A 15,759-nucleotide genomic window follows, 5' to 3' on the forward strand; every position below is an offset into this window, starting at 1 on the left:
TATATATATATATATATATATATATATTTGTTGTTGTTTATGAAATCGCTACGTGAAAAGCGATACTTAAAAATACTAAAAAAAAACTAAAATCGCTACACTAACAGCGATTTAATATTTAAAAATAATAATAATTTAAATAAAATCGCTGCCACCATTTAATTAACTTTTTTTAAAAAAAAAATGGAAAACGCTGCTAGAGCAGCGATTTTATTAATTTTTTTTTTAAAAATTTGGAAAATCGCTGCATGTGCAGTGACTTCATTTTTTTAAATTAATTTTTTCTAAAAAAATGAAATTCGCTGCAAGTGCAGCGATTTCATTTTTTAACATTAATTTTTTTAAAAAAATAAAAATAAAAATCGCTGACTTGGAAGCGACTTTCTAAAAAAAATATTTTTTTTTAGAAAAATCATTGCCTAGGCAGCGATTTTCATATTTTAAAAAAAAATTATAAAATCACTGAGCGATTTCAATTTTTTTAAAAAAAATTTTTTTTTTTTTGAAAATCGCTGCCTATATTTTAAAAAAAATTGTAAAATCGCTGAGTGATATCCATATTTTTTAAAAAAATTATAAAATCGCTGCGTAGGCAGTGATTTAAAATTTTTGGAAAAAAATATTATTTCTTTTTAAAATCGTTGCCCAGGCAGCGATTTCTATATTTTAAAAAAAATGCAGCGATTTTCCTTATTTAAAAAAAATTATAAAAAATTTGAAAATCGCTGCCTAGGCAGCGATTTTCAAATAATTTTTTTTTCTACAAAAAATTAAAAATCGCTGCCTAGATAGCGATTTCAATTTTTTTTTAAAAAAATCACATTTTGCAAAATCGCTGCAGTGGCAGCGATTTTGCTTTTTCCGGTGGAGTAAATCGCTGTTCTTGCAGCGATTTTGCCGTTTTGGTTAATATAAATTTTTATATACCGTTTTGGAATTTTTGTTAATATTTTGTACCCTTTAGGCTCCGGACTCTCATTATTTGTATCTGACGTTGCAATCTTTTTAACAATGACCCTTTCAAATTTCAAATGTTTCATTGCAATTTTCTAATTTTCCATTTCAATATTCAAATTATTTGTTTCAATCTTTACCTCTTTCAATTATAACTATAAATTACATATGTACGCTATTTCGGGAATATCTTGATCTTCTCATTCTTAATATTTACATAAAGAAAATTGTCATAACAGTCAAAAATACAATAATACGAATAATTTAGAACAAAAATAATTAAATAACAGAGACAAATCAATTCAAAAAATACACTTACATCTGTATGAGGGCATCTGAAAAATCTTCTTTTCGAGTTAGAACTGAAGTCAAACTTCTGACCACCAAATCATAAACTCGTTTTCTTTAAGACGAATAACTATTTTTTGACATTAGAAGAATTATCGAAGGGAAGGAGAAGAAACACCAAAGAGGAGGGTGGAAAAAATTTAAAGAAATATCGAGGGGTTCCTGATTTGAAAGTTTTTTAAAGTGTTTTTTGGAGAATGGAAGGAAATGAGTTAAATATTTTTTTGAGTTAGCTTAGAGGGACCGTGATATGTGTTTAAAATAAAAAATGAATCGTGTAAAAGAATTTGAGTTATTTTTGATTGATTTGAGAATTTCCGTCCATAGTGGGATATAGATAGATTTGTCCCCATACGGGCTAACACATACAGGTTTTGACATTTTATGGGTCAGACCGGGCTAACTCATTTTTGATGTGGGACAGAAAACAATCGGCCCAACCCACAAGTAGGTGGACTATAGGCTTGTCGAGCTAGCCATTTTTTTAAAAATTATATTTTTTTATAATTATTAAATTAAATTATAAATTATAATTTTAAATCATAAAAATCGACAAAAAAATATTACATGATATTAATATTACTACTTGTTAATCAAATTCACAAATAAAAGTATCTTTGTAACATTTACTATGTTTCTTTTTTAAGCAAAAGTATAAGTATCTAAATAGAAATAATAACCTAATTGTTTTGAGTTACAACTCTCTTTAATTTAAAATTTAATATTATATTATATTTTTTCGTTTTTATCGGCCCACGGGTTGACCCTACCGATATTTCTCAAGTCCCACAAATCAGCAGACTTATTCAGGTCGGGATAAAAAGCACTTTTATTAATTGGGGTCCAAAAACTTTAGCCCAACACTATTGAATTCTGAGTTAGGACAGACCTGCCCAACGGGCATAGCCCATATTGACAGCCCTAGATATAGATGATAAGTTTATTAAAGACAGGGCAAGAACAACTTGATCTTAACGGTAAAAATAAGGTTAACTAATAAAAAACCAAAGTTGAGAATTATTTTTTTAACCTTTTCTCTTCAAAATATGACATTGCAATTAATGTTTATGTCGTAGAAAAAGAATTAGAAGCTATTTTTCTTGTCAAGATATATCTCAGATATATATATTTTGAAGCAAATAGATATTTTTTGAAATTACTTTGAAATGGAGCAATTTCGGATAATTTCGTTCAATTTTGATCTTACATACCTAAAATTAAAGGACATTCAAATATGAATATTATTAATATTATTTTTGTAAAGATGTATAATCAAATACAATTCAAAACTACATAATTTCAAATAGAGAAAATATTGAAATCATTTAATCAAATACTATTTAAAATTTTATTAATAACAATAACATTCATGAAATATTAATTTTATACCTAATGAAATAATTTTTTATCACGTAACTATATATAATTTATTTTTTTGTTTTAAAAATAATAAACTTATGAATTAATATTGGGCTGTAAGGGTCAAAAGACACTTGAGATGACGTGGAGATCCCAATAGTGATGGGTAGCGCTCTTGTGATGACGCGCAATACCCAATAACCTCTCTCCAGGTAAGCAACAGACGTGACCGGCTAATTCCAGTCACCATCTTAGTCACACTCTCCAACACTTTATCTTCATATGCAACTGGTTCCGCCATTAACCAGTTAACTTCATCCGCCACTATAAATAGTTTTCCCCTCATTTCACCATTGAAAAGTGAAAACCATTAGAGAGAAATTGAAAACTTGAACGCTTTTTTATTCTGTTGTTTCTGTCTTCTTTTTCTGGTGATTTTACAGAGGTGTTTTGTGTGTGGTGTTGATCAATTATAAGGAAGAAATCATGTTTCTGGTGGATTGGTTCTATGGAGTGTTGGCATCACTAGGGTTGTGGCAGAAGGATGCGAAGATCTTGTTTTTAGGGCTTGATAATGCTGGCAAAACTACCTTGCTTCATATGTTGAAAGATGAGGTTTGTTTTGTTTCTCTCATTCCTTTTTTTTTAAAGTCTAAATTCAATGAAGAACTGAGAAACAACTTACCTATAGATGACCTTATAGGTGATACTAAGCTTAGCTGTTACATCAGGTACGTGTTTCTCAAAATCCTGATTAGCGACTAAACTAATGAATTTTAAAAAAAAATTATAGAACCTGAGTTATGCCTAAACAGTCAATGATTACTAGCATTAGAATCAAATGCACTAGGTGATTCTTCTAGTCTGTGAGCCTTGATGGACAGAGTTATCCTGTAGAAATTGGAATTAGATGGAGGCTTGAACTTATATTGAATGCGGATAATATAAATTATGTAATATTTTCTGAATTTGTAGTAATTTTCAATTAAAAAGAGACATTTTCTCAATTTTTGTTATAGCTATTGCATCCATTGAAGCAGCCATTGGCCTGGCTATTATTTCATCAGTTTACCATAACAGAAAATCAATTTGTATCAACCAATTAAATTTGTTGAATAATTAATATTAATTGTCTAGATTCTAATAAAGCTGGCCTGGATACCACGGTCTAATTACTTGCCTGGAACGAGATGAATACAAAAGATTGGTATAGCTGACCTCAACTAGCTTCCAATGGAGTCTATTATAAGTATGTTTGTGCATATGTGGAGTTGATTTTGCATAATGTGTTTTAAGTTCATGGTGTTTATTGATGGAGACAGTAAATGTATTGTATGCTTAAGGTTGAGTAATTGAAACCAGTTGATTGAATTTTTTATTGGTATCACTATTTTGCTTAAAAGACTCTGAGCTGTATTGCTTGCTGACTACGTTCATGTTAAAATTGGTGCAGAGATTGGTGCAGCATCAACCTACACAGTACCCCACATCTGAGGAGTTGAGTATTGGGAATATCAAGTTCAAGGCTTTTGATTTAGGGGGACACCAGATTGCTAGAAGAGTCTGGAGAGACTATTATGCCAAGGTGAATACTTATATGGTTAAGAACAGCTGGTTTACTCATTCCGAAACGGGTTATTATGTACACTTTCTAGTTGTGTATCACATTAATCCTTATGGACAGACATGTCGTTTTGGAATGCAAGTTGTGACATTTTGGCTTTAATCAGGTTCAATGTTGTGCATCATTAACATCATGGTTCTTTTTGGGAAATCAGTATTGACATGAATGCTATGCAAGTCTGTTGTAATTACTCCCATAATTTGCGTTGCCCATACTCTACTGCTGCTTGACAAGCAGGTTTTATTATTTGCAGGTGGACGCTGTTGTTTATCTTGTGGACGCAAATGACAGAGAGAGGTTTCCAGAGGCAAAGAAGGAATTGGATGGGCTTCTGTCAGATGAGTCGTTAACAAATGTCCCATTTCTCATTTTGGGAAACAAGATTGATATACCATATGCTGCTTCAGAAGATGAGCTGCGTTATCACTTGGGCCTAACTGGTGTGACCACTGGCAAGGGTAACATCAACCTTGCTGGTACCAATGTCCGTCCAATTGAGGTGTTTATGTGCAGCATTGTGCGCAAGATGGGATATGGTGAGGGCTTCAAGTGGATGTCGCAATACATCAAGTAGGAGAGTCAACCATGACGAACTTGTTGGCAAAGTTCCTCTTTTGTGATCCCAATCGGTTGGTTGGGTTGCGAGGGGGGCAAGAACACAGAGAACTTCTCCCAATCAGGAAAGTAGCATGTCAGGTTACATTGTATTGGATAAACGCTACAGCTTTGCACTAGCTTGTTTCTAGTTTTATCTTTACTCTTTTCGGATAGAAAGTTTGTACAGAGAAAGGACAATAATGAAAAAAGGGCACTCCTTGTTCTTTATCCTTGCAATATATGGCTCATTTCTTGGGTAAACTTTTTACTCAATGCAATTTACTTCAAGTAATGAAACACTCCAGTCTTTTACTTAGCGGACCTAATAATCGTATCCTATGCAACAATAACATATTTTCTGAACTAGCAACAGTCTTATAACCAAACATATACAACTCCAACCAATTTCAAAAAAAAATTAGAGATATTAGATTCTGTCTTCTCTTTCATCTTATCTTCTCTTCCCACAAATCGTAGTCAATATTGTTTTCACAAAGGGTGTACATGGTCGGGTTGGTTCTGAGATTTTTAAATGTCAAATTAAATTACTTTTGTCGAATTTTTAAATCTATAAATCAAACCAATGAAGTTTGAATTTCAATCTCGGGTTTCAAAATTGAATTATTTTAAAACACTAGAAATATTTCATGCTGAGTTAAAATATAAGAAACTTTAAAGTTAAAGATTCAATCAAAGGGGAGCTCGATTGGAAATCTTTATAGTTTTGAAGGGGCATGTCGATCTGAATGAATCATTTCCACATATCAAACAATTCATTTTTCAATCTTATGATATTTATTTACTACTTCCTTTGTTCCTAATTATTTGTTTTACTTTTGAATTTCGACCTTATCAATCATGAAAAGAATGAATTAAAAACTTAAGATTTTCAAGAAGTTATATTTTTTTTAAGTAATTAATTGAGGGTATAATATGTAAAAATAAATTGTCCTTTTCTTGATTTGTCAAGATGGACAAGTAATTAGAGACAAATATAAAAGGAAAAGTGGACAAATAATTAGAAACCGAAGAAGTAATATATAATTCTCGGGGATTGGAGCTTAGAATACTCGGACAAACATCAAATCTAATGCAAACGTTCATCGTCGTGGCTCTAAAGCTCCATGCTGTTTTCCTTTACTCACAATACTATCTTTATCTCGTTTTTATTTATCTTTTCCAACATACTTATTTGTTAATAACTAAATCTAACAAGTTAAGATAAATGTTCTTGACTTTATACAATCATCTATACCATTTTCCTGATAAACCAGTCTATAAACTTGCATGTATTTGAATGTCGTGTGAATTTTATTGTAGGTATAAAATAAACATTCAGCAGATATACACTGAGATACACCAAATATACATTTCTCTTCCTTGTTATGATTGATGCCTTCGGCATTGTTGCGTAACTTTTTTTGTGTAAACAAGCTACAAAATATGGAGACTAACAACTAAAATATAGACTTCAATGGTAGAAAAAGTAATTTCAAATGTGAATAATCTAAGGAGGGATAGAAATTTCTAAAAAATGAGGTTATGAGATTGAAATTGGGTATCCCACGAAAAAAGACAAAATAACGGACTCACTTTTCCTTAAATCTGCTATTCATGCTAATCTAGGTAAAAAGTTGATAATGTTTATACCAAGAATAATATTAGTTTTATATATTTACCCTATATAAAAACGCCATTAAAAGATTCAAGGCATCCAAGATCAACTACTTATTGTGCCATTGAATCCAAAATCATTGTTCATGACTACCATTGAAGTGTTTGTGATACATGGGCTCGATTATATGGTCCATGCCCCCCATTTGATAATAGGATAGTCTAGCCAAAGCATATAATCATTACATATCATGAAATCAGTACTGCAAATATTTGACATCTTAGTCAGGCAAGACACTGGCTGAGACCACACTTAACCTCCCACAACAGGTACAACATGTCAAACTGTGAGTGCCAACCCACACTTTTCTAAAACATTTGGAGGGTCGAAGCTGCAATGATAACACAATCTACCAATTTACAACATCTCTACCAATGTACAAACTGATTTGCACAATAAGCACACATAACCTATTTTTTTCAGTAGCTTCAACCAGGCAACTCTTTCGTTCTATAGGATCACGTCTGTGGGAGGGGACAGGGGCAATATCACAATGCTTTTTGGAGGGTGGTTGTTGGCCTGGGTTACTGCTGTAGCTCCAAATATTTCAGGGAAGTACTTGTTCCTCATCTTCTTAACCCATCTAGTTATCAGGATTGATAAGCCTTTTGTATTCCAGCTGCAAAATAGCAAATATGGTGAATATCAAGTGATGAATAACATCTTGAAATCTGTCTCCCCAATTCATCAATCGAAAAAAGATAACAGAAAAAAAAGAGCTTCCTTAAAGATAACAGAAAAAAAGAGCTTCCTTACCGAAGCATTATTGTGTTCCATCTTCATCCTACTATATTCTTCTTGTGCTCGCTTTGAACGAAACATGGCCTGAACTCGTACAACAGACCTTTCAACACGCTCTTCAGCTTGTTTCCTACTGGCTCGAAAGAAGTCTTCCACCTCACCATCAGGTTTGATATCCACTGATTCACTAGATTGAACCTGAAGACCACGAAAGCCTTTCCTCTTCAAACGCCATCGCAAGACTGCCTTTTCAAGCACCCCAACAGACCAAACTATCTTGCGATACTGCTTCCGTTCTTTGTAACCACGGAATACGGCCTGCATAAACCAGAGTCGATTTCACTATTTCAATCTGTCCCATCTGCTTACTATAATTAGTTACCTTATCCATCCACCCCCACCCCCCACCCCAAAACCTCCCCAAAAAAATCTACAGCTAAGTTGCTCGGACTCTTCAAAAATGTCGACAGGTGCGTGTTGGATCCTCCATCAATAGTGTATCTTTGAAGGATCCGACACGGGTGTGGCAATATTTTAAGATTTGAGATTTGAGGAAATTAATGTGGAGACAACAAGGTATAATCTGTTTTGCCAATTCATGAACATAATGCGCACCTCATCTTAGTGAGCAAATCACTTGAAAATCAAGGGAAAATGAAACACAGTACTAACTTGGACCAACCAGACAAGAAACAGTTTAAACTTTCAGATATTTTAATGGAAGAGATGGCTCTAACTATTCAGTTAAACTTATGAGAAAGGGCAACTTACTTGAATTTTGATCGCATGACGTCGCATGGCAAGAAAATCTTTCCGCATTTTCCAAGTTCGGAACCTATATTGGATTCGTGCAGCAGCAGCCAATTTTTTACGTGACTCATAATTGCGGAAAGCATGCTGAATCTTCATAGCAGCAATTATATTACGTGCTTCTGTCTCTTGATTTACATACTCAACAGCTTTGGTCTGTAGTTTGAATGACTGTTCTCTGAATGCAGCCTGTATACGTGCAGCAGCATCAGCAGCAGTACGATAAGCTGCCAAAGTATCTTTTAGATACAGCTCCTCCTCTGTGAAGTTTTCAGGGTTTATAGGTTCAGTAGTGGTCTGCAGTGAACCACTAACATTTCCAGCCAAGGTCATAGCCTCAAAGTGTGCAACTAAAGCCTTCTCCGCAAGATACGCCCCCAAACCGTCGAAACCATTTTTAGATGCAAGATCAGCAGCAGTGTATCCATCAGGGTTCTCTGAATTGGGGTCTGTGACCAAATTGGGGTTTGCACCAGCAGATAGAAGGGCCGCAACCATTTTCTCCCTGATAATCCGAACTCCCAATAATAAGCAACCAATATGCTGGAAAAATTCTAAAATATTCAAAAATAAATTTATCCTAGTTATGTCTTCATTTCCTTTTTTTTTTAAAAAATCCTTTTTCTGGTTGGGGGAGGGGGGAAGGAAGGAGGAATGGGGGTCATGCAGTTCAGACATTTGGTGGACAGCAGCAAAAAATATACTCAAATCAGAAGAAGCTCCATGATTTTTTTGAACCAGTGTTGTTAAAAGTGAAAGTGCAAAAAAAAAGTGACAACCTCCATGGGTTTTGAAGCAAAAGCAAGTAATCACATGCTTTTTCAATAGTAAAATGTAAGTTATGGAAATCAGACAATCTGAAACATTAAATTGCAGTAAAATAACTAATTTCAAAATCCAATATATAGTAAAGCCAATATAAATCCAACTCCTCAAAGTTTGAGGATGAAAGAACTGCCGCTTTTCTGTTGTATCACTTTGGGCGTTAATGTTTGAAGTGCACATTTCTGTTGAGCACTGGCTTCACTTGTGAAGCAGTAACCACACACTTCACATCACTTCATCGCTTTAAGCGACTAACTGTTGCCTTTAAAAAACACTATTTTAAACAATGAAATAATAACAATCTCAAAATTCCTCAGCTGCACTGAGGATTACCTTCCATAGTGCGCAGCCCAATGAAGAGCTGTCCAACCATGCTTGTCCCGGTAATCCACTGATAAGCCTGACCAGGTAAATGGATATATAGCCCAAGTATAACCTAGGATAGCACACAAATGGATAACTCCTTGACCTTGCTCATCCCGCTCTGAGGTCTTACACCCTTCAATAACTCTTTCCAATAGCCATTCATGAAATTTAGTTTGCAAAGACAGCTCAAATAAGCAGTCTTTTGCATGCATGGAAGGGACTTTCCTGCCTTCAATTGATTTGATCAAATATGCCCAATTATTAGTAATGTACGCACACTTTCGAACAAATTTCTTTGCATCTTTCAGAGAATTTTGGTGTACTTTACTGGAAAAAATGCTTAGGCTCTTAGATGTAGAGAAGAGCAAATGAGCTAGTCTCATTTGAACTCTAAATTCATCCCAATTAGACTGGTCCTCCAGAGGATCTGTCCACTTATGTGCTGAAGGAGCTCGAAACTCAAAGGTCATGACTTGACTAATCGGTGTGTTACCGTCCAAACTCAAATATAGATTTACCAGTCCAGGGGCTTGAGGTGAAATTACACAACGATATACCCCAGACTGCACAAATTCTGCAGTAAAACAAACATCTGCACATACACAGAACAAATTTGACTTTGCCAGTGGTGATTGTCTTCCTGGAAAATGCCCAACCACTAAGATCTGCAATAATTTAAGACAAACAATAACAGTTGAGATTGTAGATAAAAAAGAAATTGCACATCTTGGAACTCTCACCTTCACGCAGAAACTGGCTACTGCAAGAATTATATCTACAGTTTCAAGGAGTGACTTTTCTCTCTGTAACTTAAGTGCACTCAATTCACAAAAGCGAGCATTAGCGAAAGCATGCAAAGCTGAACAAGTTACGTTTTTATTTAATTACTTTTTGATAAGTAAGATAGGTCTTGATTGTCACCTAAATGTCATGTTGTGTCAAACCTGGACATGTCTAATGACGTACTGCTATTTCATTAATACAATGAGATTGATAAAAAAAAATATTATATATGAATGCAAACAGAACTTTAATCAAAATATGGGATGGAACACTCCTCTCTTATCATGAAGAAGGTAATATTCTCGAGAATTGATACTATTATAGCAGGGTAGCAAGGCTTTGAAATAAAAGAACCTTTGTTTCTTCAGTTGAAAGAGCCCAAGAAGGAGATATTTCTGTTATGTTGAATGTCTGCTGCATTACATAGGATTGATCAATAGTTACTGAAGATTCAGGAGTCATCAGCTCATCTGCAGATCCCGAAGAATCACTGATGAAGTAGTTGATCCACCGTCCAAAACTGTCTTGAGTTTGGAGACCATCCTTGTTAAGACTATCAGAAGAATCACCTGCACCCACTGTCATAACTCCAGATTCTTTCTTCTGAAAGTTTGAAGTCATCTGACCATCCCCCGAACGGAAGGACATGTCATTTAAAGGATTAAAATTCACAGCATTGCTGCCAGCCACTTGGCCAACAAAACTTTCTAAGGATGCTATAGGTGCTCTCGCCATGGATGAAGAGCCATCCTGCATATCACCATTATCAGTAGTCACACAAAAGAAAATTACATGGAATCCAATTAAATATCAAGGAAATGACTTATTTCATGGCAGAACTTGACAATTGGAAGGATATACTTGAAGCAGAAGTTACAGGTTAGGTCAATAAGACACAATGCAAAAGCCAATCTTTTTTCTGAGGCATAATACATAAATATGCCCTTTAACTTAGTTTCAGCTGGCATCGACGCCCTTCAACTTTGGGTGTGCACAAATAGACACTTAAACTTGTATAAAATTGAACAAGTAGACACACACGTCCTACATGGCATAATACAAGTAGGATGCCGCGTAGGATAAAAAATTGCCATGTAAGACAAATGTGTCTATTTGTTCAATTTTAGACAAGTTTAAGTGCACACTAGTGCACAGCCCAAAATTGGACGGCATAGATGACAACTGAAGTCAAGTTGAAGGGCACATTTATATATTATACCTTTTTCTAAAGACTTCTGCCACCAAGATCCTTGAAAGGTATACGGAATGATACATCCATCTCAACATTGACCTATATACACTGTGTGTGTGTGTGTGTGTGAATCTATCTAATAATGAGCATTTCATCGTGTGAGCAACGAAGAAGCAGACACACTTGTTATAAACTGTAGAAACATTGGGGACACAACTCTATCCAAAATTTAAAATGTCCTAAACTACAAGGTTAATCATGGTGACCATTGGAGTAATGTAAAAGTTACTTGGGAATATCAATATCTGCCGAACAGAAACGGTAGCTCACTGACTTCAACAGTTGAAGTTATTAAAAAGAGAAAAAGAGTTCGAGAACAAATTAAACACAAACTCAACTAAATTGGTAATTTCTGAAAAATAATTAGCAATACAAAAATTATTTCAATTCTACCCGAAGCATAATTAGATGGTATTGCTTTTGGTGCTAATTTACCCTTTGACAGATATATGTCAGTAAGCATATAGAAAATCTTTTACAATTTTTTTTTTCTTGATAAAGTGAACAGTTAAATTGATGTCAACAGGTATACTATACAAATTGTGTAGTCCCCCTCACAAAGTATCCAATTACGGAAAGGGTCCCAACTATTATACTAGTCACAAACTGTCTAGAATGTCAAAATATCTTCACTTTGTATTAACATTTCCCGTTTACGACAAAAAATAGAAGAGGCCTAATCAATTCATCTAGAACTTCTAAATGTTGCAATATCTGTCCTCAAAACATCTCTAATTCCTTTCTGCCCATATAGACCAACATATACATGCTGGGACAATCTTCCATCTCTCCTCCTTGTTAGTTGCATTACCATCTCTGTTCCAGCATTGTTATACTTTCTAATGCTACCGGGCATCACTCACCTAATTTTCCTAAGGTATAAAAAATTCCCATAGCTAGTCAGCCGATCTGCATTGTAAGAAAATATGACTGATTGTCACTCCTTGATCACCAAAAAAGTAACATCTAGAGCATAGTCAGAACTGCTTCTTTAGCCAATAACCAGGTAAAACAGGCCACTTTGTTTGAAAGTTAACTTTCCATATCAATTTCCATGGTAAGCAATCCACCTGTTTGTTGTGGGAATTTAGAACCTTGTAAGCATATTTTACTGAGAAATTCCCCTGACAGTCAGGTTGCCTAACCAGCCTATCCTCCAAAGAACCAGTGAAATGGGTAACTGTTGTAGAATTCTGCTATTCTTCCCGGTTCCCAATCATTTAAATGTCTTCTGAGGTTGAGACTTCATCATTGTCCAAACCACATATCAGTCATTGTTGCTTATTGTTGTTGACACAAGATGAAAATTCCTGGATATAGTTGATTGAAAGGAGCTTGACCAATCCAGTTTCAATCCAAAATGAGATATTCCTTCCATTCCTACCCTTCAACCCCAGTTTTGACTGAAATAGAAACCAGAGATTCCTGATAGATCTCCAAATGCTTCATTCATATGGAGTAGATACATCATTTGTTGTCCAGTTGCCTTCTTATCCATATCAGCGTTATCAAAATTCGAAAGTGAAAAGCGCAAAAAAGGCTCTAAGGTACCTTGGGGCTTTAAGCACAAATAAAACATGGGCTTTATTGAGAAAAGGCACGAATGGAGGAAACTTTCAAACATATATATGTTTAGTCCCAAGACTAATATAAGCATCAATAACAAATGTATAGACAAAGAAATTGATTGTTTATACGATAAAGTGAAGTATCAATGGTTTAGCTTCACCTCTTCAGGAAATGTTCATTCACAAGGAAAAGTATGTCTTAGAGCCTTGATGACAACACAGAAGTGCACATTAAGCGAAGCGAAGCGCTCAACGCATTTTGAGCCTCGCTTATCTTACTTTGATGAAATCTTTCGATAACATATTGTCTTCTGTGGCCTACCTCCATAGCCACTTCAACATTAAACTCTTATAGTGAGTTTTCATGTTCCTGACTCCCACTCCCCCTTCTTTCTTGTTGTAAACCAGTTCTTCCCATTTCACTAATTGGATCTTCTTCGTATCTTCTTGTTTCTCCTTTAAGTATCAATCTTGTTGATCACATTAACACGAGCAGGAAATATAGACATCATATAAGTGGACATTGCATCAACCACTGTTGATTAAGGTTAATCTACTCCATTGATATGTATTAACTCTTCCAATTTGTCAACCTTCTCTCACATTTTTCTAGTACACCATTCCATATCCCCTTTGAATTGTTTTTGGCCTCCAGAGGCATACCCATATAATTTGTAGGTAATTCACCCACCCTAACTCCTGATATGTTGGCCAATTCTTGAATGTCATTCACCGCATTTTTCTGGATAAATGTGGCTCTTCCCCCAATTAATCTGGAGACCTGATATTGCTTCTAATAGGATGAAAATAACCCTCAGAATCAGAACTGGTCTTTTCCTTCCATTGCCAAAAGGAAAGGGGATAAAGTATTCCCAGTCTAACCTCTCTGTGAGGAATCCAGTTAAGTACTGAAAATTTCACAGTACTAATTCAGTATTTGATACATTTGTCCGTTTGGAACCAAATCTTATCTTCTGAGGAACTCAAGCAGATATTTCCCATTTAAATGGTCAAAAGCTTAACAGATGTCTAGTTTGCAATAAATTCCGGGCTCATTACTCCTTTATCTAGCTTAAACACATTTATTAGCGTTAGTATTGCAGCCATGATTTGCCTTCATTTGATGAAAGTCATTAGTTGTCTGTCCACCACTCTGTGAATCACCTTCTTCAACCTTTCTACTAGCATCTTTGATATGATCTGGTATACACTCTTAATCAAGGAGGATACTGGTAGAAAAGGAGATTTAGATTGAGATCGAGTAGGATACTGAACCAGAAGTGAAGACACAGACTAGGATAGCAGGTCTTCCCCTATGAATGCGGGGATTTTTCATCAGGTACTAGATTTTCTGAGTGGGTTGGCAAGTACTAGATTTCCTAACTATATTATACCTTGAAGGCTACTATATAGTCAGCTTTACCAGAACAGTAAAAGGAGTACCAGTTCTTAACTTTTGCTCCAAAATCTTCAATTTGCATCCCCCCAGTTCTCAAACTTAAAAGTATGCCCAAGTGTATTCCCAGTTACCACATTGAAGTAATAGTGGAGAATGATCAGCAGTTACTCCGTGAAGAATGGACAGCTTTATGTTTCTGAAACTTGTGTCCCATTCCCCTCTGAAAAAAGCTTGTATCAGCAGTTCCAGTCACATTAATGAAGCTTGTTACCTTTTTTTTCTAAATGAAGTAGATTCATTTCAAGGCATCAAGAAGATGCAAGCTTTACAAGGATAGATCATTTAAGCTCATAAAAAAAGGATTTGTAGCCTCTTTCGAAGCTATAGAGATAACAAAATCCAAGAAGAGTTCTAAATTATTTACAGGGGTAAGTTTGGACCAACTAAAAGGCTAACTAGACATCTGCCTCGCAAGAGATCCTAGAAGTTGAAATTCCATCAGAACATCTTTTGTTCCTCTCTGTCCATAAACACCAAAAGATAGCACCAGGGATCATCATCGACATACTCTTGATGGCTTTGTCAACATCCCGTGAACTCCAACTTTCAAGAGCATCCCTGACAGAGAAACAGAGAAAGGCAGGACCCAGGAAAGACCAAAAAAGCAACAAAACATATTCCAGAGGTCTGAGGCAGCTGGGCAGTGTAGTTGCAAGTGTTTCACACTTTGTATGTGCTTGTGGCGGAAATAGCATCGGTTAGCAAGCTGGAATTTCCTTTTGGAGAAATTATCCTGTGTGAGGCATGAGTTATGTAGAGCAGTCCAACTAAAACAGATTACTTTGGTAGGTAATTTTGTCTTCCATATATGCTTCCGTGGCCATTTGTCAATCATTGAGTTCCTTGAGCATAAGTTGTGATACCCTTCCTCGACTGTGTAGTGACCTTATCTTGAGTTACCCCATTTCAATCTATCAGGCTCTTGGGGTGAAAAGGAACAAGGCTGCAATTTGGCGAAGGCAGCAAATATGTCATTAAGTTCCCAGTCATTTAGGTTTCTCCTGAACCTTAGGTCCCAAATGTCGTCTGATCTGTTGGATGCTATGGTAGAATTTGGTTCAGCTGCAATGAGGCGCAAACTTGGAAGTTCCTCACCCAATGTTGTGTCTCCCAAACATATGTCCTTCCAAAATTTGATGTGAGATCCATTGCCAACTCTAAATGTGACGTTCCCGGCAAAACCTGGCCAAAGTTTACTGGTGCTTTTCCATAGACCAACTCCACATGCATTCGTTGAGACATTTGTGGACTAGTGAGTAAGCTCACCATGTTTAGCTTTGATCACCTCTTTCCACAATCCAATGTCTTCAGTTCTGTACCTCCATAACCATTTCATCATCATGCTTTTATTGCGAGCTGCAAGATCTTTGATACCCAAACCCCCCTTGAGAGTTAGGT

At 35.4% G+C, this 15,759-nt stretch overlaps 2 protein-coding genes across 3 annotated transcripts in view; one reads left to right on the forward strand and one right to left on the reverse strand.

Moving 5' to 3' along the window:
- Positions 1–3,003: 3,003 nt before the first annotated feature.
- LOC107009026 (GTP-binding protein SAR2) lies at positions 3,004–5,143 on the forward strand. Its single transcript, XM_015208283.2, has 3 exons — positions 3,004–3,276; positions 4,115–4,246; positions 4,539–5,143. The coding sequence occupies exons 1-3, from the start codon at positions 3,148–3,150 to the stop codon at positions 4,857–4,859; spliced, it is 582 nt and encodes a 193-aa protein (XP_015063769.1). The 5' UTR covers positions 3,004–3,147; the 3' UTR covers positions 4,860–5,143.
- A 1,452-nt stretch (positions 5,144–6,595) lies between these two features.
- LOC107002926 (calmodulin-binding transcription activator 5-like) overlaps positions 6,596–15,759 on the reverse strand; it is a 33,388-nt gene continuing 24,224 nt past the window's right edge. For both annotated transcript variants that reach the window (XM_015201144.2, XM_015201136.2), the window contains 5 exons: positions 10,437–10,832; positions 9,267–9,964; positions 8,070–8,613; positions 7,314–7,616; positions 6,596–7,176 (listed from right to left, as the gene is read on the reverse strand). In XM_015201144.2, coding sequence (XP_015056630.1) covers positions 7,141–7,176; positions 7,314–7,616; positions 8,070–8,613; positions 9,267–9,964; positions 10,437–10,832 — 1,977 coding nt within the window. In that variant the 3' untranslated portion in view covers positions 6,596–7,140. The remainder of the gene's footprint in view (positions 7,177–7,313; positions 7,617–8,069; positions 8,614–9,266; positions 9,965–10,436; positions 10,833–15,759) is intronic.

This window comes from Solanum pennellii, chromosome 1 (genome assembly GCF_001406875.1).
Source record: "Solanum pennellii chromosome 1, SPENNV200".
NCBI classification, from domain to species: Eukaryota; Viridiplantae; Streptophyta; class Magnoliopsida; order Solanales; family Solanaceae; genus Solanum; species Solanum pennellii.